At 38.0% G+C, this 23,999-nt stretch overlaps 1 protein-coding gene across 3 annotated transcripts in view; it reads left to right on the top strand.

Moving 5' to 3' along the window:
- The window catches only part of LOC131432618 (regulator of G-protein signaling loco), a 120,948-nt gene that overhangs the window by 17,022 nt on the left and 79,927 nt on the right, over window positions 1-23,999 (top strand). Inside the window, exons 1-2 of one of the 3 annotated variants that reach the window (XM_058598993.1) lie at window positions 14,801-15,077; window positions 20,985-22,951. The exons of the other annotated variants lie outside the window; for them this stretch is intronic. Coding sequence (XP_058454976.1) covers window positions 21,140-22,951 — 1,812 coding nt within the window. The 5' untranslated portion in view covers window positions 14,801-15,077; window positions 20,985-21,139. Of the gene's footprint in view, window positions 1-14,800; window positions 15,078-20,984; window positions 22,952-23,999 lie in introns of those variants that run through there. 3 annotated transcript variants of the gene reach the window in all.

Here is a 23,999-nt window from a genome sequence, read left to right as displayed (position 1 = left end):
GAGTATTTTTTTTTCAACCGTAAGACTCTTCCCCTTCCTTCGAAAGCTATGCATTTTTCCATCTTTCCATCAACTCTTGAATACCCCGTTGAAAGATCTATTCATCTTTTGAAACGTGGAGCCATTTTTACATATCTTCATAACTAGTAAAATTCCCCCCCCCCCCCCTCAAGTACGTGAGACTACGATAAAAACAAATTTTAGTTGTAAGGGGCCAGTTCTGAGCAGTATGGCGGATGGGGTAAATGTTCCCATCTGAACTCAGAAATGATGGTTTTTGCTCATGTTCGCTGTATAAGCGGAAACGTTTTCGAACTTCAAAATGACTTTCTCATGTCTTGTGGAGCAATTCTGGTCATTTTTCGAGCAATGCTTGATCCAACTTCATCAGTTGCTGTCGGTAGAGATAAGTATTTACAAATTGCCCTTGTTTGAGAAGCTCGCAGTAGAGGACACTTTTTGATTCCATCGATTGCAAAGCAATTTTCACTTTTTCAAACGATTTCGTTTTGCAGTTGATGTCGATGGTTTCATGCCGAGAAAGTAACATTTCGTTCGCTGATATTTGTTTTTCTGGTTTCTTTAATTCAGCTCATAAGGAGCCCATTGCCCCACTTTCTAAATCTTTCCCATAACGTGTAAACGACTTCAGAAATAGTATGATGACTAACGTTTAAAATTCGCTTTTGAGTTTGGGTATTGTCTTTGTTAAACTATCCTCGCCATTTGGCATTTTCAATTTTTTTTTTGGTTGACGTGTGCATTCTTCGGCTTTTTCCCTGAAATTTCTAGTTTTGAGTCGATTAAACTAACGTTTACCAGTCGAGATCGATAAAATATGTTCCCCGTAAACTTCAATAAGAATTCAATGGGACTCAGAATCACTAAACTAAGTATTGAATCAACACTTCTCGCAAATGCTCGTTGCTTGGCTAGAATTTCGAAATGTTCTCTTCACAAAATGTACGAGGTTTGTTCGGAGCGGACGGAATCCAACAGACCCTGAGCATATTTTTGGAAGAAATTGAGTAATTTGGGTGGTTTTTTGGACCGTGATGTTATTTGAAATATCTCCAAACAACCTGGGGAACGTGCCACTTGAGCCAATTTGTTCTGATTCCTGATTGGTCAGAAATGGGTGTCTTGGATAAAGCTACTTTTTTAGCGCGGGTACGAGTTGGTTGGGAAACGATACCAATTTCGTTCAAACGTTTGGTTCTAAGAATTGATCGGGTTGCTTGGAGCTTTTTTTTTATTTCAAATCAGTATAGAATACAACGTCGAATTATTGACTATCCCCATTTGATACACAAAGAGCAGCTCTTTTTTGAGCATTTTGCATAATATTGGCCAGCATTTCGAGATTTTCGAAACTACTTCAAGTCATATATTAGCTTTGAGTTCGGCAATGTTCTTCACTTTGCTGAAATAAACTTTACTTTTTAAATAACCATCCTGCGGATTGTCTTGTATGTAGGCGCCGAATGTCTGCAATATTTTTTACGATAGGCACGCTCGGTTTTCACAATTGAACGATCGTTTTCAAAGTATAGTAATATGTATTCAATTTGTTCTTTGGATGTGTATCGACTTATAGCTGGATCGGTACCGAAAGTCGTTTCACAATTTCAGTGTTCATCTGTCATATTCGGCTGAAAAATGGCGTAATGATTCAGTGTTGAAATACAGCCTTTCAATCTTCGAATATGATTAATATACTAATAGTAGATTTCAAATACCTAAACTTTGAATTGACAAATGTTAAAAAACGATATATCAATTACGTTACTTAAGGCTTGTTCACGATAAAATATGGACATCTCGGTGAAATATTTCACAGACTGATAAACGTATGTCTGTTCATTGTGTAAAATGTAAAATGTAAATGTAAAATTTTTAGTGATATTACAAGTTTCTAGATCGAAGATGGCGTCCAAAAAAGAGCAAGTGTGAAAAACAATTGTGTGTGGTCGCCATGGAAATACGGATCTATCAGAAAGAAATTTGCAAAAAAGCTTGGTTTTCCTGCAAGCACCGTGTATAACGCTCTTAAGTCTTTCTATATAGGTTTGACAACAGTCAGGAAGACTGGGAGCGGAACAAAACCGGATCTCAGGATCCACGAGAAGGACGTGGAGGCGAAGCAAATATTGCAGACGAGACATACTGTGGCTAGAAATTAAAAAATGTCTCGGCAAGGTATGAAGTCGTTCAAGATGAAAACTGTACCGAACCGTAATGATAAACAGAATATGACAGCTAAAGTTCGGACCCGCAAGTTATATTGTGAATACTGACGTTTCTGTTTCCTGCGTGATAATGGACGGTGGTACTTATGTGCTGGAAGACTTCCCGGAATGTCTTTTACTGCCATTCAACGGAACGGCGTAAATGAGTATTTCGGGACGAATAAAAAGGAAAAGTTTCCCTAAAATATTTAGTTTGGCAGACAATATGCAGCAGCGATCGAGTAAGCCAAAGTTCCATCAACACCGGAATGGTGAATAAGGAAATATACCATAAAGAATGCATAAAGAAACGATTGTTATCATTCCTATGCAGTCATGACGCTCCGCTTCGCTATTCTGGTATGAATTGGCATTTTGTCCCTACGCGAAAGATGTTATGGAATGCTATAGAGCGAATTGAGTCCATGTTTTACCAAAAGAGTTGCGACCTATCGTGTGCTATTGGGCTCTCTTGAAGAGAGAAATTTCAATATGAACAACGACCTACAACTATAGAAAAAATTGAAAAAATGCTGTTAAATAGATTGCAGACAAGTCTGCACAGACCCTAACGGCTGGAGAAAAATCAAAATTTCGTAGTATCTTAATGTAAAAAAAAAGTGGGTGGATAATGTCAGAGGCAGAACTGGATGACGTGAATACGAATAAACCTTTAACACTTCTGAATATCTAAGATTGTTCTTATAAGTTGATATTATGTGTGAATTGTGCAAGGTTTCATTTCTTTACATCCAGAATTGTAGATGAACCTAAACTAAAGTATGTATGTATGTATGTGTGAAGCCACCATCAGTTCAAGGCACTACCAGTGTATGCGGGTAGACTTACAGTAGATCCGAATTTGATTATCAGAGAGCTTTCATATAACTGCTATTAAGAAGGCCAAAATGGGTTTTGAGGACCCGGTGCCTTCCATCAAGAACATCCAGCCATATAATTAAGAATTTAGCTATACCAGCTTAAACCCGTCTGATGGTTTGTTTGTTAGAAAGGACTTTCAGTAATATACTATGATAAACATTGCACTTTAGGATGAGCTTCAACTTATAAGCCATTTCGCACCCTCTCATTCTGTTACTAACGCAGAAGACGATAGCACCCAGTCGACGCCGATCTATTGATCAAATGTCATCATAGACACATGGGGAGGCATGAGATAGGAACCTGTGAGGACTTAGTTATCTCACCATTTGACGACCTAGATGCACCTAAACTAAAGTAAGACGAATTCACCGCGCACACAAATTAATAAGACAGGACGAAAGAAAGTAAAACAGAAAATATCAAAAAAGTTCTTTAATAGTTGATTTACTGATATTAAAAGTTTACAGTGCAGGCTAGAATGAATCAATCGTGTCAACACTCATTCTCCCATTTTTTACCTACCCAGTTGATAACCCGAAAATACAATTCTGTCCTACGAGCAGGAGAGAGACAAACAAGGGTCATGAGTTTTTCTCTTCATACATCGTTGAAATCAAACATTTTAGAAAACTATAATTTTGAGTTATTTGTGGTTATTTCATAGCACTGAAAATTTCATAATAAATTGCTGATCATATTTGCGTGATTTATTTAAATACAGCAAGAGATATTCACGATTAAGTTCTACCCATTCTGGTACGAGGTAAATTTTGAAAAGGTGCTTCATAGTAAAGTAAATGGTATTCACGACAAAAAATTCAACGGAATGCTTTGAATTTTTCCCTTGGGTCTTGGCATGAGTGTGGACCCCTTCCTTCACTCATTACAGTAGGTTCGTAAACTAGGCATAACTCTCGATAACTGGCGGCAACTGAACATCCTTCTGCAAACGAAAATCTTGTTTCAGTGCGAACTGTACAGCTGGCAGGAGCAACGATTACCGTGAACATTGTTAACTGTACGCACTGATAGGCAAATGACTACTAAGTCATAACAAGAACAGCAATAGTTGTCTGAGTGGTGCGCGTACAAATATTCTTATTTTCCGAGTCTCGAACTTTATTGCGCTGTTGACGTTTTATAATTTAAATGAATTGTTTCAAATTAGTGGAACAAACTTTATTACCTTTGCCATGTTACACGGTTTTTTTTTGACAGTATCGTGAATTAAAAAGTTTTCGAACCAGTTACCAGTTCACGAGGCATTTCATCGTTTCCAATAATGTTGATCTGAATGCCGGTATGGAATTGAACAAACACCTTTTAATTCAAAAATTAGTTAGTAGAACATCTCCATGGTATTTAAGAAGACAGTTGTGGGCTCGAGTCTTGCCTATGGCTTGTTTCTTGTTGGCAGTGATGAAATGTAGAAAACTGAGTTCAAGACAGCTTCTAGTATCCTAACACAAAACCCAAAGTTAACCGTGTGTACATGTTGGCGAAAAAGTCCCCGGTCTGACAAATAATCCAACACTTTTGTTTCCAAATTTCAATTTTATTCATTTATGTTTTCTCATTGAACAACAGTACAATTGTTCCTACAGTGTTCCAACAGTTATACAATACTTTTATATTTATTTTTTTTATGTGTTTCTCGTTAACCGAAAGAGTCTCAGCGATGACCTGATCTTTTGATGCAAATCTTTTTCCAGCAAGCTTTCTTTTTAAATCTAACAAAAGAAAATAATCGCTGTGGACTAAATCTGGCGAACATGGAGAATGCGGTAGCAGTTCGGATTTCAAAACCTGGAATAAGCGTAGCGGTCAAACTGTGAGAAAACGCATTTTGTTTTCTCTCAATTGTTTCTAATAAAAAACTAACACATTATTGAACAAAATGGAAAGAAATTTTGACCGATAATATCTGTAGGAACGCAGGTGGGATTTTAAATTAGTGACGCCATCTGTCTGCCAGATCGGGGACTTCTTGATCAATGTGCTACAACGTTCGATCAGAAACAGACAAATCGAGCTCGTTTTTGGATCTTGAATGAGGATTCGGAAGAATCCTTCTTCATGGTTCTGGTAATTCTAAGGTCTTCTCTAGATGTAGTTCGCTCTTGTCAGCTAATGCTATCTCTCCTAGTACAATTTAATTTTGCACAATGTCTTCAAAACGAAATTTCTTTTAGCGACATTCCATCCTGAAAACCCTGTAGTTCTACTTTTGCAAAACTGTTTTCAGGTCAACATTTTAAGTGTGTGAGAAAAAATCAGCTATTCAATTTTATCATTTGCGATGTCCGATTTAATTATAATACTAAAATCGATTAACATCACAAATAGCTCCGAAGCGTAAATCTCCACAGACTTCACAGTGAATAAAAAACAGCATTAAATGTACGATTGAGTGACCTCATTCCAATACATTGGCATATGGTGAAAAATTACTCTCGTACATAGATAGCAAAAGGAACAGAAAATACAACTTTATACGGATTATTAGCACTTCGTGCCACTTGTCTATCTGGCTTCATTTATGTCACACCGTAATACCATATGCTATAGATCTCCGGTCAATTTGATTTCCATTTTCCCCTTGCGTTAGTCTGGTTGGTCTGACCGGTCCACTGACGGTGCACATAGGGATTCTCTTTCTCATAATTAATGCTTTGGAACAAACTGAAATCGGTCGAGGAAGTGCAGGAAATGAGACCTCATGGTGTTGGTTGAGAGGATTTTCGGTCACTTCACTGAGACATTCCGAATCATCTTCGTTTCCAAACGGGTGGATTTGGATCCGGTCTTGTTCAAAACGATATTACGTCTAGCGTGTCAACTCGGTATACCAAACCATGTTCACTCTGGTTAAATATAGTCAATGACGTACCGGATGGCCCGGTTTCATTGTTTCAAAAATAATGTGCTGTCATCATACCTACTTATCAGTACAATTGTTTTACGATGGTTGTCTGTCGCTATTTGAGTATCGGGTTTGAGTTTGTCGCAGCTGAATCAACCTGTTTTTTTGGGAAAGTCCGTATAGAATACCAGCCAACGAGCCATCAGTGATGCAATTTTTAGTTTGAAAGAAAAATAAGTTATGTTGTTGCTAAACAAAAAATGAGTAAGTTGTTATATGATAAGCAAGTGTGGAAGTTCTGAAAGTGCATGTCAAGTGTCAGAGTTGGTGGTGTGTGGTATAACCGATGCCATATTGGTTCAAGTGGACTGACCCGGATGATGCTGAGCGGATTGGTATGTGGATTCAATTCGACGGAGAATATATCGGTAAGGTTAACGAGTTAGCGATTACATATTCGTGGTTGTTTTAGATATGGGTTGAACATTTATCTCAAAAGTGCTAAATCATTCAACAAAATTAATTATTTTTAAGATTCCCATCCGAATTTAGGCAAAATAAATTTACACTCCCTCCAAACTCTATAATTACTAAAAAAATAATGAGATGCACTTCACTTCAGTTGAAAAATAATACAAGAACATTTTTTTTATAAAATACATTATGGTGGAATTTGACTTCGATAGACTTCGCAACCGATTCCTATCGTACAGAACCATCGCATGAAAAAAAAACTACAATCCTATTGATACTAAACATCCTATTCAGTTATGACTTGAAGATATGCGCTCAGTGTTATTGAAAATCGATGAAATTAAATAATTCGGTTTACTGTACGATTAACTAGTGAAGAAAATTTTTTTCCAGTTAAATTAACCAAATCTAGCAATTCTGTTTACTGTTTTTTCGTTGGCATTGGTTACTTTTTTAATATTAAAAGTATTGGATGTACAAATTAGTTCGGTCCATTTTCAAAAGAGGCTCTGGCTGTTATGAATATGAACAGTAACAGCTGATGTCGATAGCTTCGAGAGGTTAGACATTTGTCATTAATATTCGGTTCATATTGCTTCGAGTTTTTTTTTAACGTGTTGTTCATTGGGGGAAGTTTTAGTTTTCTGTTTAATTGGAAGAAAAGTGCAGCTGAAGCGCATCAAATGCCTGTGGATGTTTATGTTGATAATGCGCCAACTTATAAATTATGTAGGGAATGGTCTCGACGTTTCTAGAATGGAGATTTTAGCGTTGAAGACAGGTCTCGCTCCGGATAACCAAAAAATTCGAAGACAAACAGTTGGAGGCATTACTCGATGCCTCCAACCTAGTCAAACGCAAGAGGGGCGTGTAGAATCATTGGAAGTGACTCAACCAGCATTTTCGATACGATTAAAATCCATGGGAATGATTCGAGAGCAAGGTAGTTGGATGCCTTATGAACTGAAACCGAGAGACATCGCTTGCGAGCAACTGATTCAAAGGCAATAAAGAAGATTGCTCTATGCCCGGTCAGTTGTTGCCATCAACATCAACACCAAAGCCGAATATTCATGGTTCGAAGGTCATCGGTTGTGCATCTAGTGGGACCAAAAGGATATTGTGTACTATGAGCTACTACAACCAGGCGATACTAGAACTGGTGATCGGTATAGACTGCAATTGATCTGTTTAACCCATGAATTATGGTCGAAACACAAGCATAATAAAGTCATTCTCCTGCATGATCGCAAAAGTTTTGAAAAAATTATTTTGCCGCACCCGCCATTTTCTCCTGACATTGCTTCTTCTGATTACTGATTCTTCCGAGCGATGCAGCACGATCTGGCAGGTCATTGGGGTACTTCTTTCGCAGAAATCAAAAATTGTATCATCTCAAATAAGGAGAGATTTTTTCGAGATGGAGTTCGAAAATTACCTAAGAGGTGGGAAAAAGTAGTAAGTAGCGATGGAAGATACTTTGATTAATCTTCAAATTCTTTTTATTTTCAAATAAGTACATTTTTGATTCCGAAAAAACGGACTGAATTAAATTGTACTTCCAATATGTAGTGTCACTACAGTTCCTGGTCATATTATTAGACCCATGTGGAAAAGTTAATACTTCATTGAAATGTTATTGATGATTTCAACGATTGAAAAATAGTCTAGAAAATATTAAAATATTGTTGTTACTTTCAACGATTGAAAAATAAATTACCACAAAGGTTGTCAAGAAGTGTACACGGGCAGAATTTAAATTCTGCAATTGAGCAAAATGAGTCAAGATTTCAGATAAAGAGTGCATTTTCATGTTATGATTATATACCATGCTCAAAAGTTTTTGGATCGTGAACTATTTGGTCTTTTTTGGCTGAAACTGAACGTAACATATATTAAATTGGTGAATATAACTTCAGGGGTATGATGTATCACGGGCTTCCTTGCAGTATAAACTTAGGTGTAGTGTCTAAAAATAAGAAATCATTTCATATCAACGGCTGAATGCAAAAACCGCATGAATGGAACTTAGTTACGAAAACTCGTTTAAGTATTTTCGAATGCAAAACCCGCATACAAATGTTTCTATTCGGTTTTTGCATTATAAAGCTTTTTTTTCTAGTTTTTGCAATCAAGAATACTCAAATGGATTTTCTAAACTATGTTGCACTTATCCAATTTTTTTCATTCAGCCGTTCAAGTATGAAATGTATTTTTTTATGATCGCATTTTATACGTATGATTCCAACATTTTCCCAGAAATCTTTGCTTTAACTAATGTTTTCAATGCTATGCTTTCGAATAGTCAAGTAGTCTCTTCTAAAGATCAATTTGAATTCATATATTGTGAATCAGTTATTTCAGTATTAAAGTATTGTGGTTTTGAACAACTATGTAAAAACACTGGTTTAAGTGACGGTGTACAATATTGAACACACTATAATTCCGGAACCGGAAGTCGGATCCGGATGAAATTCAGAAATTCCGTATGGGACCGGAAGACCTTTCATATGAATCTAAGTTTGTGGAAATCGGTCAAACCATCGCTGAGAAAAGTGAGTGAGATTCATTTTGGTATATATGACCACTATTTCCGGTACTTCCGGAACCGGATACCGGAAACCAGGATAGCCGGAATCGGTTTGTTTAGCTGCCTACTGACAATAACTATCGATTTGTGTAGTTTTGAGACCAGTTTAGAAATTTTTTTACGTTTTTTGTTTCGCCGGTTTAAGTGACGGTGTACAATATTGAACACACTTTACCCTATAACTCCGGAACCGGAAGTCGGATCCGGATGAAATTCAGGAATTCCGTATGGGGCCAGGAGACCTTTCATTTGGATCTATGTTTGTCAAAATCGGTTCTGCCATCTCCGAGAAAACCTAGTGACACATACACACACCCATACATACACACACACAGACATTGCTCAGCTCTATTAACCTTTCTATATGAGAAAGGCAAAAACAACAACAGAATCAAAAATACAAAAAATAATACATGAGTATGAACTTAGCAAGGCACCTTTCGCCGATGATAACGCAAATAGGTGAATAATTTGTTGCTAATTAGTTACGGTAATTTTGAATTTTATGCTCAATTTTTCAAAAAAAAATTTGAGTACTTCGCTCAGTTCATATGAAGTTAACGAAACCATAACTTTGAACAAATTATTCACTGGGCATTGATTTGTTTTGAAGCATATTTGGAAGGGGGCTTTGCTAACTTCATATGAATTTAGCGAAGTACTCAAAAAAAAAAAATGAATTGAGCAATAAATTCGAAAATACCGTAACTAATTAGCAACAAATTATTCACCTATTTGCGTTATCATCGGCGATAGTTGCCTCACTAAGTTCATGCTCGTAAAAAAACCTGTTTTAAACTACCTAGTGGCGTAATGGTGCCTTTCTCATTACCATTTTACGAGAAATCGATGCAAGTTTCATATTGGACATTTTGGATAACTGTTTCTGGAACCTGCATCGGGAGACTGTAACAGTTATAGTTTTTAGGGCCATTAAATAGCCAGGTCTACAAGTTTTACAATCTGCTTCGAAAATTTCGTACTTTCTTGTGTCGTACATGTAGGTTAAGAATTTTTATCTTTGAATATCCTGGAAGTCGGATGCGAATAAAATTCAACCTCATTCAATAGGATAAAAATACAATTATTTTGATCAAAGTTCGACCTTTTCAGTCACGGTTATTTTCTTTGGTTATAAGCGAATAACACATTTTTTTACCGCGTGTACGAAATCGCACACAGCGTGCTTTGGTCGTAGAAGCGGTGTTGTGTTTTCTTTTCCCCATGTACCTTTCTTTTGAAAGTAAGTTTGTAAAAATCGGTCAAGCCATCGCTGAGGAAAGTGAGTTAGTTCCATTTCAGAGTTTGTTACCCCTATTTCCGGTGCTTCCGGAATCGGAACCCGTGGACTGATATTCGGAATGGATACGTTTGGCCGTCAACTGACAAGGCCTTTTGATTCGAACTGATTTGAGCTTCCAGAAACCCCATTGTTCCGTGTTTGGCATCACTGCTCTGCTTGAAATGTTCAATACTCCCAATCATGTAATTCCGAAACTGGAAGTCGGATCCAGTTGAACTTTAGAAGTTTGATTAGGGACTATAAGACCATTCATTTGAAACTAAGTTAGTTAAAATCGGTCACGCTATCTCTGGGAAAAGTAAGTGAGTAATTTGAAATTGAATTTTTTTACTCAAATCAACCTGTAATTTCAGAACCCGTAGTCGGATCAGAACAAAGTTCTGGAATTTTATATGGGACCATAAGACCTTTCATTTGAATCTAAGCTTGTGAAAATCGGTTCAGTCATCTCGAAATGTTACATACACACATACATACACACATACACACACATACACACGCATAGACATTTTGCGTACTCGACGAACTGAATTGAATGGTATATGGAGAAAAGCAAAAAATCAGTTTTATTAATTCAAAACATTGCTTCAGTATTTGCTAAATGAAAGATGTAACCGTACTTAGTCTATTCGTTATTTTATATGATTTCAGTTGTCTATCAGTCAAATGATCGTTAAACACAATTAATTTCAAACTGTTAAATATTTCTCAGAATCATGTGCACAATTTTAGGTTTTTTTCTAATGTCTGCATTTTACCCATTAATATCCCAGTATATCGGATTATATTACATTGTTTCATATTATACTGTATTATGTAGTATTATTCTATAATGTTTTATATCTTATTGTGTTATATTATATAATACTATGTTCACACTACGTAGTTAAAACGAGTTTAATATAATCAACAAGAATTGAGATAGCCTTAAAACGCGTTTTAAAATCGAGGTGTGAACATGGTATTACATTAAATATATTGTAATTATTGTATTATATTATGAGTTATTAGAGTATTTCACATCATGTTATATTATATTATATTGCTTTCCAACATATTATATTTATTATACTATATTACATGATATTCCGCACTGTATACAATACATGATAATCGCATCAAGGTATCATTGAAGCTACAACTGGACAAAGAAGTGGGGTGCCAATCGGAGTCAAGGAGGAAAAGTGTTACTCTTTCGATACTGATGCATTTCTCTCCAACAGTTGTAAAATATTTGACGCGCCCTTCTTCAACAAACCATCTAGTGGAAAGCTGGACAAGTAAGAAAAAATCATTACTCAACCTATTGGATCATACCGTTGGAAGGAGATTCTTTGGTCCCCACGGTTTTTCACGTAGGTCACTCGGCTTACGAGACCGTCCATCCCCTTTTGGCTCCATCACACAGTAGTATGTTGAGTATAGATTGGTAACGAATTTTGATGTTACTGTCGAGTGGAACCGCACGCAGAGCAAGACTTCAGCTAGGATGGTGGCTACCTATATACATACATACATACATACATACATGTCTGCATTTTACCCATTAATCTATCACACAATATCCCTCTATTCGGATGGTTCGGTTTAAAAAGTGGAGTTAATATTTTCGAATAAAATGCATTGCGGATTGTAAATATGTTGATAGTAAAATAATGAATAAAGTTCATGATTTCATGAGAGGAAAGGATGATTCGTTTCATGATTTTTTAATCATGGTAACGATTACGGAATTCTTTCCGCGTAGAAAGTCATGGTCAATACATTGATTTTGAAGTATCGTTGAAGCAGCATTTGACATATCACATTTCGCTTTTCCATTTGTCTCTCGGTCAGTTCATGTGGCATGCGGCACTTTTTACACTTCTGAATTTTTCCCATTACTCGTAGACGTTTGGAAATTGCTAGGTGTTCAACTCCGAGTGCCTTTGCCAGTTGTCGTTGCGATGGCGTCTTCATTTAGTAATCATTGCCATTCGGCGTCATCAAATATTTTTCGCTTGCCAACGTCGTTAAGGTCGAATTCTGCTTCTTTGAATTTTCAAATCCGCTTTTCACATGGTCGAAGTGTAAGAGCATGACCGTCAACACTTCCACTTGCGTCAGAACAATTTCGACAATGGAATGTTAACTATCGAAAAAATCGCAAATTTATTAGGTGTACATCCGGGTAGTGGAGTCATGTTTAATCCACAGTTACAAATTGACGATACTCCTATTTGACACTCAACCGACTAAGTAATACCAATTGACGCCAAAAGTCCACCCGATCTCACATTAGAATGGCCTAACACTCTTCCAAAATGCGCTCGCGTTTTTAGTTTGGAGTCTGCATGCTTGTGGTATCTGCTAACTCACGCCTCTTCACTTTTCGGTTGGCAAATACCCAGGTAACCAATAAGCACTAATAATGGCATTAAAATAGTCTTTTATAAGCACCAAAAATGCTAATAGCTCTATATCTGCAATCTGAAAGCTCATCTGTTGTAAATCAATCAGAATTCAGCTTTCAGAATGCACATTAGCCATAAGTAAGCATTATCTATGAATAGCCGTATATTTGGCAAAAGTCGACCTTAATTTAGTTTCAAGTGCGATTGAAATGCCAATTAGCGATTATTTGCTGTCATAATGAGGGACTAGTATATGCTTATTGGTTACCGGGGTACTGCTTCATGTTTTTTTTATATTGTCCTAGATAACAGCATCGCACTACCTACCTCTGCGGACCGAAGGAATCTCACGGTGTAATTGGAAAGAGCACTAGCCTTCTAACATTATTCGGACTTTTATTTGGTTAAGATGGTTTCCTATTTCTACCCTCCTAGTACAGTAAGTCGAACTTTAGAAGCTCTAATTCTATTTGTCTCTTTTGTCCGCGTTCAGAGTCAGGTGTAATGCGCACGAGCGAAATATATCGAATCTAATATTTTTTGTCGACTTTCTATTTCAATACAAACCTTTATCACCTGTTTCGAACTTTTTTTGTTGTTCGTTAATGGATTTATTCTCCCTCATTCCCAAGAGTCCTAGGTCAGCTGCGTGTGAGTCATAAAATACAGGCGAAAAACCGCAGTAACGAATACATTTTTTCCTAACCCGCTTCGTGCAACAGGTAGCATGTTTTTTTGGTTCATGTGAGATGTGAATAAATTACAGATCGCCTTGTTGGTGTGTGTTTGTATATCTTTATTACATGTTTCGAGAAAGGGAAAAGAACGAAAACGACCGACAATTATGCACTGGAAAGGACTTTGATAAGGAGTACGTCTTGATTCGGTGCCGGTCTACCGATAGACCAAGGCGAATGCAAAATTAATATTTTTATAGCGTATTTTTGCTAGGTTTTGTTTTTTGAACGGGAAAATTCCTTGTGGCAATGGTTCAGTTTCGGAACGTTGCATCTAAATTTTTTTCACACATTGAAACGAAAGAACCCTTCAAGCATTCCACAGCAAATAGTTTTCTCCCTCAATGCCAATGCAAATGAAATGTAGAGTAAAAGACAGTTCGACTGATTCACATTTCTAGAGAAATCTAAAAATATGTCTGTTATTGATCTCACTCCAGCTGATGACATTGGCAGGCTTCATCAGACACGATGTGTTCTTACTCACATGACCCGACTGGTGCTGCTCCCGATGACGATGAATAACATTTGCTAGACTGATACTGTAAGTCGTGTTCTAAGCGAGACCGGTTGGTTCTCTTTCTAGGATTTGCTTACTTGAAACTTCAACTTGACCGTTTATGACAGGCAGCAGCAGGATACGTACGAAGAAAAGACGGGGGGAAATATGATGCACACTAAGCTGTAGGCACACGCGGGGATTCAACATATGGAATCCCTTAAAACAGTTACCTGCTGCGGTTTTAGACAGTGTTAGCTGTACACTGCGGCTTACTACAAAACGTATAATTGGCGATGTTGAGTTGGAATTATCAATAGAAATCTCGAATTAGAAACGTAAAAACAACTGTCAAAAATCGATGGGTCGGCAGTGTCTTCTTGATCACTGCCGGTTGTTCGGGGATCGTCCACCTTCCGGCGCACACTAGCATCAACTAACTGACAGCAGGTTAGAGGGAAGTTTTATTCGAAGAAAATTAAAAAAAATACCGACGTTCAACCAACCCTCCTTTCTGGAACCGGGACCGTGTGCAGCCGGCAGTGCAGGTTTTGGCACTTGCTTTGGTCCGTTGGCTTGCGTTTCCGTAGAAGAAATTTGTGAGTCCAATCGCATACATGTGTATGCACGATGCACACGATGGTTTGCGCGGGTAGCACGGAGTTTTCTTCCTTTTTTGTCGTCTTCCCTTTCAGAAAACACCTTTGCGCTGTGCTTCGCGTGTCTTGATCCTCTGCTCGTCCGACCGGCTTCGACTGTTCGATCGCCGAAGGAAGTCAGTCATGGTTTGTTTGCCACTTAGCTCAGGGGACTCAATCGGCGGATGCGAACAGGCTGAGTCACTAGTTTACCTGCGGACGTTTATTGCGGTGGATCGAAATTCGGAAGTAACATAATAAAACAGTGCGTGACTCGCGAATGTTCGCCACAATCGCTGACCTCTCGCGGACGTTTCGCGTGTGAATGTGTGATTGGAGAAAGGAAGATGAACAGTGCCATTTGATAGTGCAGTCGGTGTGTTTACGAAAGTTACTATCTGCCGCAAAATCTTTCGACCGGAAAGAGAGAGTTCGTGCCACTTTACGCACTGATCGAATGTGTTGCGGTAGTAGATTCAGTTATTTTAGGATTTGCAGTGACATATCTTGATTGAAAGTTCACCTAAGTAATCGATGTCGATTGAAATGAGAGAGAGAGAGATTATCGTACGTTCGAAGCAAGTGGTGTGAATCATAATCAACGTCAGACCATGTTTGGTTGGAGATCGTGTGTCATACAACGTGACGTGATTGCTTGTAGAGATTGTCTCGTTTGTTTTGAAGAATGTCGAATGCTAGGGAAATTTAGTATCTGACTGATATTTCAGTGAACTGACTGTAAAATTAAATACGATTGGGATTGGTTCGATCATTTGATCTAATTTGAACCGATAATCAAACGGTAAAGTTTATTCTGCTTGAGTACCACATAGGGATGTCAAATTATCGACCGATTAATTGATTAATAGCTCTTGAAATTCGAATGCAATTTAGTTAATTCGAATGATTATTGCTTCAATGACTGCAAAAAATCGACTAGTAAAAATTGACCGGGAAGGAAAAGTGTCATATACCATTCGACTCAGTCGAGTTGAGTAATGTATGTAGGTGTGTATGTGTCAATTAAAGTCACTCATTTTTCCCAGAGATGACTGGCTCAAATGAAAGGACTTACGGACTCATCGGTTGCTATTAAATTTCATCCGGATCCGACTTTCGGACTTCATTTCATGTTTTCATGAAATAATGACAATTTTTCTTGATTTATGATCAAAATGGTCCTAACCATGAACAATAGCCCATGAAAATCTTTCATGATCCTAATATGTGTTACTTGTGGAATGTGTTTTATTCGCAACTTGTAACTCCACTTTCCTCACCGAATGTCACTTTGAACCTTCTGAATCAAGCGACAATGTGATAGAATGTGTGATTGATTAGTTGATAGGCGAAAAACAGGCATTGGAATCATATCATAAATTGTGTATTTGATTCGGTGAAATATTTACCTAATAGTTTGAAATTAATCCGACTGACAGACAATTGACATCATATAGAGCAATTCCAGGAATGAGTAGACGAAAAAGTGACAAAATCAGAATCGACCTTCTCCGACTTGGATGAAACTTGGCACATGGCTTCAGTATGGCCAACCATAAGATTTGAACCGATGGAGAGGTCAATCCGACTCACCTTTTTGCCTTTTGCAAATCGTTGTAACTCGGAACCGTTAATTGTATAAAAATGACGTTCAGGAAAAAGTTGTAGGGAATCGATTAGGCACTCTAAAAAAATATACACTGACAAAAAAATTAGATTTTTTTTTCAATAATTTCAAAATAATTCGAAGAAGTTAAATAAAAAAAATCGGGGTTTTAATTTTTTTTGATAATTATTATTTTAAAGCTGTTATTAAAACCTACAGATTGATGGCTATCCCATCCGTGCCTTTTGAAAAATGAAGAAGTTTCGATCGTTGAGCGAAATTTTTCGATCAAGTGTATGAAACTGCCGTTCTCCGATGACTTTCATATTTCATATTTCAAAATGGTTTTAAATGTCACAAAATGCTCCGTCATCTCTTTTAGTAGCAAAAAGTCTGTATTCAAGTTCGACTATAATATTCCACAAACTGTTCTCCAACACGCATCGTCTGTTAAGGACCTGGGTGCTTTTTTCTGGAATCCAAGTTACAGTTTAAAGAGCACATAGAGCTTACTGTCTCCAAAGCCTCCAAGCTATTAGGATTTATTTTCCGCGTTACTAAAAAAATCTCTGATGTATATAACTCTGTATTGCGCTTTAGTTCGCTCAACTCTCGAACTCTGGTCATCTTATTATTAAAACGAAATCCAATGCATTGAAACGATTCAACGCAAATTTGTCCGATTAGCTCTCCGACGTCTTCTATTTAGATATCCTTTAAACTTACCGAGTTACCTGTTACTGCAAACTGATTGGTCTCGATTTATTATTTGTCAGTCGCGATGTTAGTAAGGCTCGTTTTGTGGCAGACCTACTTTAGTCGCGGATTGATTGCTCCGAGTAATTGCAATTATTACAATTTGGCATTCGACGCCGTAATCTTCGATCATATTCCTTTCTTCGGATTTCCTATGTTAGAACTAATTATGGATATAACGAGCCTATTGCTAGCATGTGCCACATATTTAACAAATGTTTCAATTCCTTCGACTTTCATTTATCACGTAATTTGATCAAGGAATCGTTTCTTATGTTTCTGTCTCATTAGATTTAGTTACTATAGAAGCACTAGATTTAAAGAAATTAATTATTTGGATGATTTTAATCTATTGAAGCGAAAGATGAGGAGGTTTTATGCCTGCTGGAGAACAAATTTGACACAAAACTAACTCCAGTGGGCTTTTCCCTGATCCAAATAAAAGAATAAAAGATTCAGAGTAAAATCTGATAACAGGAGAAGGCGCTATTATAATCGAAACTGAAATTAAAAAGGCGAGTGGTTAATGTCAGAGACATAACTGGATGTCGTGAATACGAAAACAACTGACATGTTCCTTAACACTTCCGAATATCAATTAGTTGATCAATTGTATGAATTATGCAAGCATTCCCCTTTTCCACATTTTTCGCAAAAACAAAGAAGGTTTCACTTGATCTCGATTACTGTGATTTTCACACAGCGAAACGTGCAAAAATTAAACCAAACTGTTCTAGATTTGTACTAAATTGAGGATATTTCCTTTCGATTTGCGAACAACAAATCCTAATAGTTCTTTAGAAAACTTTTAGACCCATTAGAACGGCTGATTTTGTGTAATGCTCTCCACCGTTGCTTTTTCGCCAATGCAAATGACTGGTCTGCTGTGACGTAATCGCTCTTGTCGAAAGCGAAACTAGCTTTGCAAACGACACAAAGTACATCTGCTCGCAGTGGCGATAGAAACTGATCCAATTTTTGTTGAGAGGTTTTTTTTACCTGATTTCGTTTGTAGCTGTTTCACTAATGGTCGGTCCCAACGGCTATAAAAACAGCAGCATATAGAATTTTAATTTCGATATTTCATTTCGGATTTGTATTTCATTGAAACAAACTATCCAGATGCTGTACGGGATTCATTCCTGCCTTTCAGAAGGATCAAATTTTGGAACTCACTACGATATTAAACACTGTTCGGAACATTTTCTCGAACGATTTGTTGTACAGCAGCAGATATTTTGTTCTCTTCCACAGAACGCGTTCTGATTGGCTTGTGTTGACATGGGTCAAATGAGACAGGTTTTTCAATAGTGTACTATTGAAATACTTCAATGCTTTTTCTTTACACGCTTAAGTTGAAAAATTTCGATTCTATTTGTAGTTAGATTACATAAATCCTTTCACAAATCACTGAGCTATGAGCTTTAAAAATACGAGAAAGGCAAACGCGCCTTATGAATTATCCTCTTTTATACTCGTTTATACCAAACATTTCAGAAAAGTTTAATTTTGAATTATTTGAGATTATGTCACACAACTGATAATTTTATCATAAAATAGTGATCATATTTCCGATGGCGTGTAGCAAAAATTATGTTGATTCGTTAGATACAACAGGAGATATTCACGATCAAAAACTTATCACTCTCTCAGAGGGTAAATTTTTAAAAGGCACGCCATAGTAAAGTAAGTCGTATTCACGACAAAAGAATTAATCAGATCATCCTGATGTATTCTACCTTAAAATTCTTCTTACCAAGAAAGAAATGCTTGCCAAGCAAGAAGATGTTGAAGCAAATAAAATGTCTTCACTGAAATCTGTTTAACTTCTTTCAAAATCACAATTGTAAGCATTTTTATTGTTACTGTAACATTTTCCATACATCAGAGAGTATTTATTACTTAAGGGCATCGGAAAATATGAAGAATAAAAATGAAATCGTTTTTGTGGAATTTCTGGAAGTAACGTGAAAAAGTTAGTGTACTTATTTTCATTTGTTTTTGCGCATATCGTCCTGTTAATCCGGAACCGGAAGTCGGAGACCTTACGTTCGAATCTAAGTAGGGGAGAGTGTCCGGTTACCGGCACCCTTTTCTTTTAAGCTTCTGACTAAATGCACATTATGCGGACATATATACATCAATGGAAAGCTAAAGTCCCTAGCTAACAACTGAATAAGAATCTAAGTTAATTCAATCGATTGAAAAACATTTGTTATCAATTTAGTAAAGGTTTTAAAAAAAGGTGTTCGGTTACCGGCAACCCAAGAAATTTCGCTAAAAATGGAAAAATATAAGTAAAGACTGCAATTATTCAAAGAAAAAACGGAATTCATTCATTTCGAAGGCGCTTTGGACCAAAGTCTTCATTGTCTGATGATAACTTCGCATTGGCTCTCTTGGCCGATGATTTGGATTGTAACGCCTTTGGTGTTGATTTGGTCGGTTTTGCGAGATTGAATACGTTGCTGCAGTCGGATTTATTGACGTCTTATCCACTAAGCAACATTTAAAGGCATTAATCAGTGCATTCAACTTCATTTTCCTTGACTTGGACGATTTGTTTAAAGTCGCCGTTGCTAACAGAACCAGAGAAACAAAGTTTTTTCTTATATGACGGATGTATTGAAGCCGTTAAGTTGTCAGACTTGGCATCTCTGCATATCACTGACAATTTTTTGCGATTTGGTGAAAAAAATGGGATGCCGGTAACCGAAATCGGTAGACATTTTGAAAATGACGAAAAAAATCTTTGGTTGCGAAAATTTTGATAGCATCTGGTATTAAATCACGAAATAGATATTCAATCCACGCACTTTTTCAATTTATGATACTATAAAAAAAAACATAAAAAACTTTTGTGTTGATTTTTACGCAATTAAAATTTGTTTTGAGCGCAGCAAAAAGTACGAGCGTCTGTTTGCTTCGTATTCGGCACAAAAATAACGTGCTGCTATTACACATACATGGCATTTGTCGGAATGACGCCATCTGCTTTCTGTCCAAAGTTACGGTGGGGTGCCGGCAACCGAACATCTTCCCCTATTATTCTATATGAGAACGATAATACGTGCATTCAAACAACCATTCGCAATTTTCAAAAGTCACTATTCTATTCGGAATTTGTGAAGTCTGATGATCTGCTACTCATATCTAGAATCGCTCATGTCTAACTTTTTACCAGTACTTAACATACCTTTACAAATTCGTGGAACTACTCTTTCAATTAAATCGCCGCGGAAAAAAAAATTCTTATCGGTGGTTATTTTGTCTAATGGATCTGAAAATTTTCTGGTCATTTGTGTGGGGTTTATTCATCTCGTTAAAGCCATCACTGGATGAACGGAACGTTACCATTTCTCGTACAGATCTTCGCTCAGTTTCCAAATATTACTGTCAACAATATATGTCCCCTGTTTTTAAATAATAGCATTTGATTTTCTTAATCCGGCATGATATGGAACGACTTCGGTGTTTAAACGAAGGATTTTTTTGTAATAGTATTGTATATTGATTTTTAATCTAGTGATGAATTGTTACAACCAGTCAGATATGCAGTAATTAAATGATTCTATCCCTTGACATTCACTTGAGTCGATTAAATAGACGAACCTCGCATGGTGCATTCTTCCCTGATAATTAGGTCCACCGTTGGGCTATATTTTATTATCCCCCCCTCCGAGAGTTCCCATAATTCTATTGTATTTACTTTTCAAATGAATCGCACGCGGTTTGCCTTGCAATTAGTCGCATTAGCAATTCTGACGCGTGTTTATGATTATACTGCCTGCTTCTAACCTAGCCGTGCGTGTGTGTATGCTGGTAGACGATCTCTCTTTTATTCCGATCGCGAGGAAGGATAGACGCATTGCTGATGAATCGGATATCGAATTGCTGGCTAGAACCGGCAGCACTAGTTCCGTGCTGGAAACCGTCGCAGTCGGCGGCCTGGCTGTCATGAGGCGTCCCCGACATTCGAACTTTATTTACTTATTTTACTTTATTTTTCAAGGTAAATTGTCCCAGTAAATTGTGTCAAGAATCATTCCGCGGGATCGATGTGTTTGCCAATAGAGATGTTGTCCTATACTTTGCGTGGATGAGAAAGTGTTTCTTATCGCAGTGTGTAAATAGAGTGCAAGCGCTTTTGATAAGAAAAATAATACGATGGCCTGCGCTTCGCAAAACGTCGCCACCGCCGCCGAGGACGTGGAACAAGAGGCGACGCACGAGGAGGAATCTTCGGTGCCGGTTGTCACAACTACCAAAACTTCAGAGATAACAATTATTATGAAAACATTGGTGTCAAACACGACGAAAAAGACGACCAGTCGTGTCAAGAAATGCGGTTGTGGTGCGGAGCCTAAAGTCGGTAGTACTGTAGAAGTTACGACCAGTGTGAGAAGTATTTTCGAGTGTCCGGCTGAGTGCAGCAATCGGAGTGCGCTGTTGGAACCAATTCTAAACAAAAATTTTATGACCCTGCTGAAAACCGCGAATGATTCGTCCTTCGAGAATGTCCTGGAGTATAAGTCACTGCTGAAAGTGCCCCCCACTCAGGATTTAGGTTTGAAAAGTTCGGCCGAAAATCTGCTGGGCGGTGATGAAGATGATAGCATCCGAAAGTTTCTCAGTGATCTCAGTCAGCATAACACCAGTGTTTGCTGTAGGAAGCCGTCTACCGTTGACGAAGTTGTGTGTTGTGTGAATAATAATAACGACGGTGAAGGGTCGTGTTTGGAGAAGAATGAACTTAGTGTTATAGAAAATCCGGCTGATCATCAGAAGCATTGCCTTAGTTCGCCCGAGTCAGACAATAACCCGAACGATTCGGTGCTGAAAAAACCAAAGATAAGCGATGACATGAAAGGTGTACGATTTACAGTGTTGAAAGTTGACGAAAGTCCCGACGATTCGCGTGGGTTCTTATCGCTACCCAGCTCGACTCCAATGAAGATAAGCAAAATTGCAGAAGAAGCACAAGATTTAGAAAAGTACAAACTGAATCTATTGACTCCGCCGGCGGACGCATCGTTTATTGATTCCGATTTCGAATCGATGGAACAGGACCAATATGACACATGTAGCAGCAAGGAAAGCTTAAAACTCGAAAACAAAAGTCTGAAGAAGGAACCGGTAAATATCGAACCTTTCAATCCTGAAGAACTATTTCCTGAACCGGTTCGGGTGTCGAGTCCACCGCTCGATGCTCACGAAACGCCCAGACGAGTAAGGAAATCTTCTTCTACGAAAGCATTTTTCGAAGAGGCTCTCAAAACGCCACTCGCATTGAGGAAGCGTTTCCAGAAGCGTCGCAACTCGGAACTTCCAAAGCAACCGTCCCATTCAAATCTACTGAGCTTTTTCTCGTCAAAAAAGAAAAGCAACAGCTTGGAAGGCGTTCAGAGACCTATCCAAAGCAAGAGATCCTTGACCATCAGTGACAACAGCTCCGATACCAGCCGCTGTGCGTCGCCGACTCTAACGGAGGAAAATTTGCGACGCCTGTCGAACACCATCCGTGAGGCGGATCTGTCCAATCGGACGCTCATTTGGGGTGAAAACTTCGACTATTCCTATGAATGTGAACCGTCCCACTCGGACGTGGAGGAAGAAGATGAAACCGAGTCGGATCCGGTGGTTACCCGGCTGGTACAGTTCAACATATCACCGGACTCATCCTTCGAGATGCAACCGCCGATTGTTCCCACGTTCAAAATCGATCCACCACAGGCGATCAATATCGCATCGGAACTGGCCCAAGGTTTGATCCTCACGGCATCGGCGGTACCTTCGAGTAGCATGAAGCGTTCCGTCAGCGATCCACTGCACTGTAAAGCACGGAGTCTCAGCTGCACTCCGCTGACCTCTGATATTGGCGAATCGGAGGAGGAGGAGGTGGAACCAATCATGAAACAAGCCCACGTACATTTTCATAGTGTTCACGAAGCTTCACTCCGGAGTCTGGACAAGGTCGGCGTAAGTACCCTTCATCTTTCTTGTTGTTGCCTAGGTAGTCGAAGGTAGTCTGATCTATTGATATTCCCATCAGGGTTGATTCGAACAATCGGTTTCGTTGAAGCGTTATAATTTGTAGATTCGCACAAACTCGTGTCCGGTTTCCGTGAATGCCCATTATTGAACACGACTGCGGGGCGAAAAAATTAATCCAAAACATGGGAACTAATTCCTCGCTTGGTTGGTTAGCATTCGAGCGAACCATTGTTATCGAGAGAATCGAGGATTGGTTTCTCATTTGAATCTCGACATTAACTGTGATTATAGTTGAGAATAGGCTAATAATTAGTCGACTGCAAACCGATTTGAGAAATTTAACTTAGATAGTTCGTATGTGGGAATTGTTTTTTTTTCGGCGAAACTTATATGGTAGGAAATTGAAATGTAGGTATGCGGTGGAAAATGCATAACAAGTGGGCTGTGGATCACACGGTTCAATATTCCTATCTTAGTTTGTTGATATATAGCCCTTCGGTGAACTAGGCTTAAGGTGAAAATTGAGATGTTTTAAATGATGGCTGTGATTTGTCTAATTCATGTCTACAGTGTGAAGTTTTGTGTTTAATTATATACCACAGGTAATTATTAAACATTATTATTGGCTGTAAAATAGCATTTATAAACACAGCAAATTCTTCTAGCTATAAATCAGAAATCTGAAAGCTTGTCTCCTGTAAATCTATTATTATTCTCAATTCTGAATTCATTATCCAAAAATAATCATTATCAATGATTATCCGTATAGTCGGATTTTAAGAAGTCTCAAGAGCGACTAAAATGTTAATTAACGATCTCCTGTCATACTGTGGCATTAGTTCGCGCTAGTTGATTTACTGGGACTAATCGATAAGACATCAGGAATGCGGTATACACGTTAGAGATGGTATTTATTCCCGAAATCCGATCCGAACTCGAATTTGAGCCCGAAACCGATGGGTACCGAAAAAATATGCTTGTTGGGTTCGGGTGGCGATTTTTTTTTCAAATTTTAGGGTACGGGTTCAAAAAT

Source organism: Malaya genurostris, chromosome 2 (assembly GCF_030247185.1).
Source record: "Malaya genurostris strain Urasoe2022 chromosome 2, Malgen_1.1, whole genome shotgun sequence".
NCBI lineage: Eukaryota > Metazoa > Arthropoda > Insecta > Diptera > Culicidae > Malaya > Malaya genurostris.
Note: the sequence above shows the minus strand (reverse complement) of the source record. Positions and strands in the feature narration are given on the sequence as shown.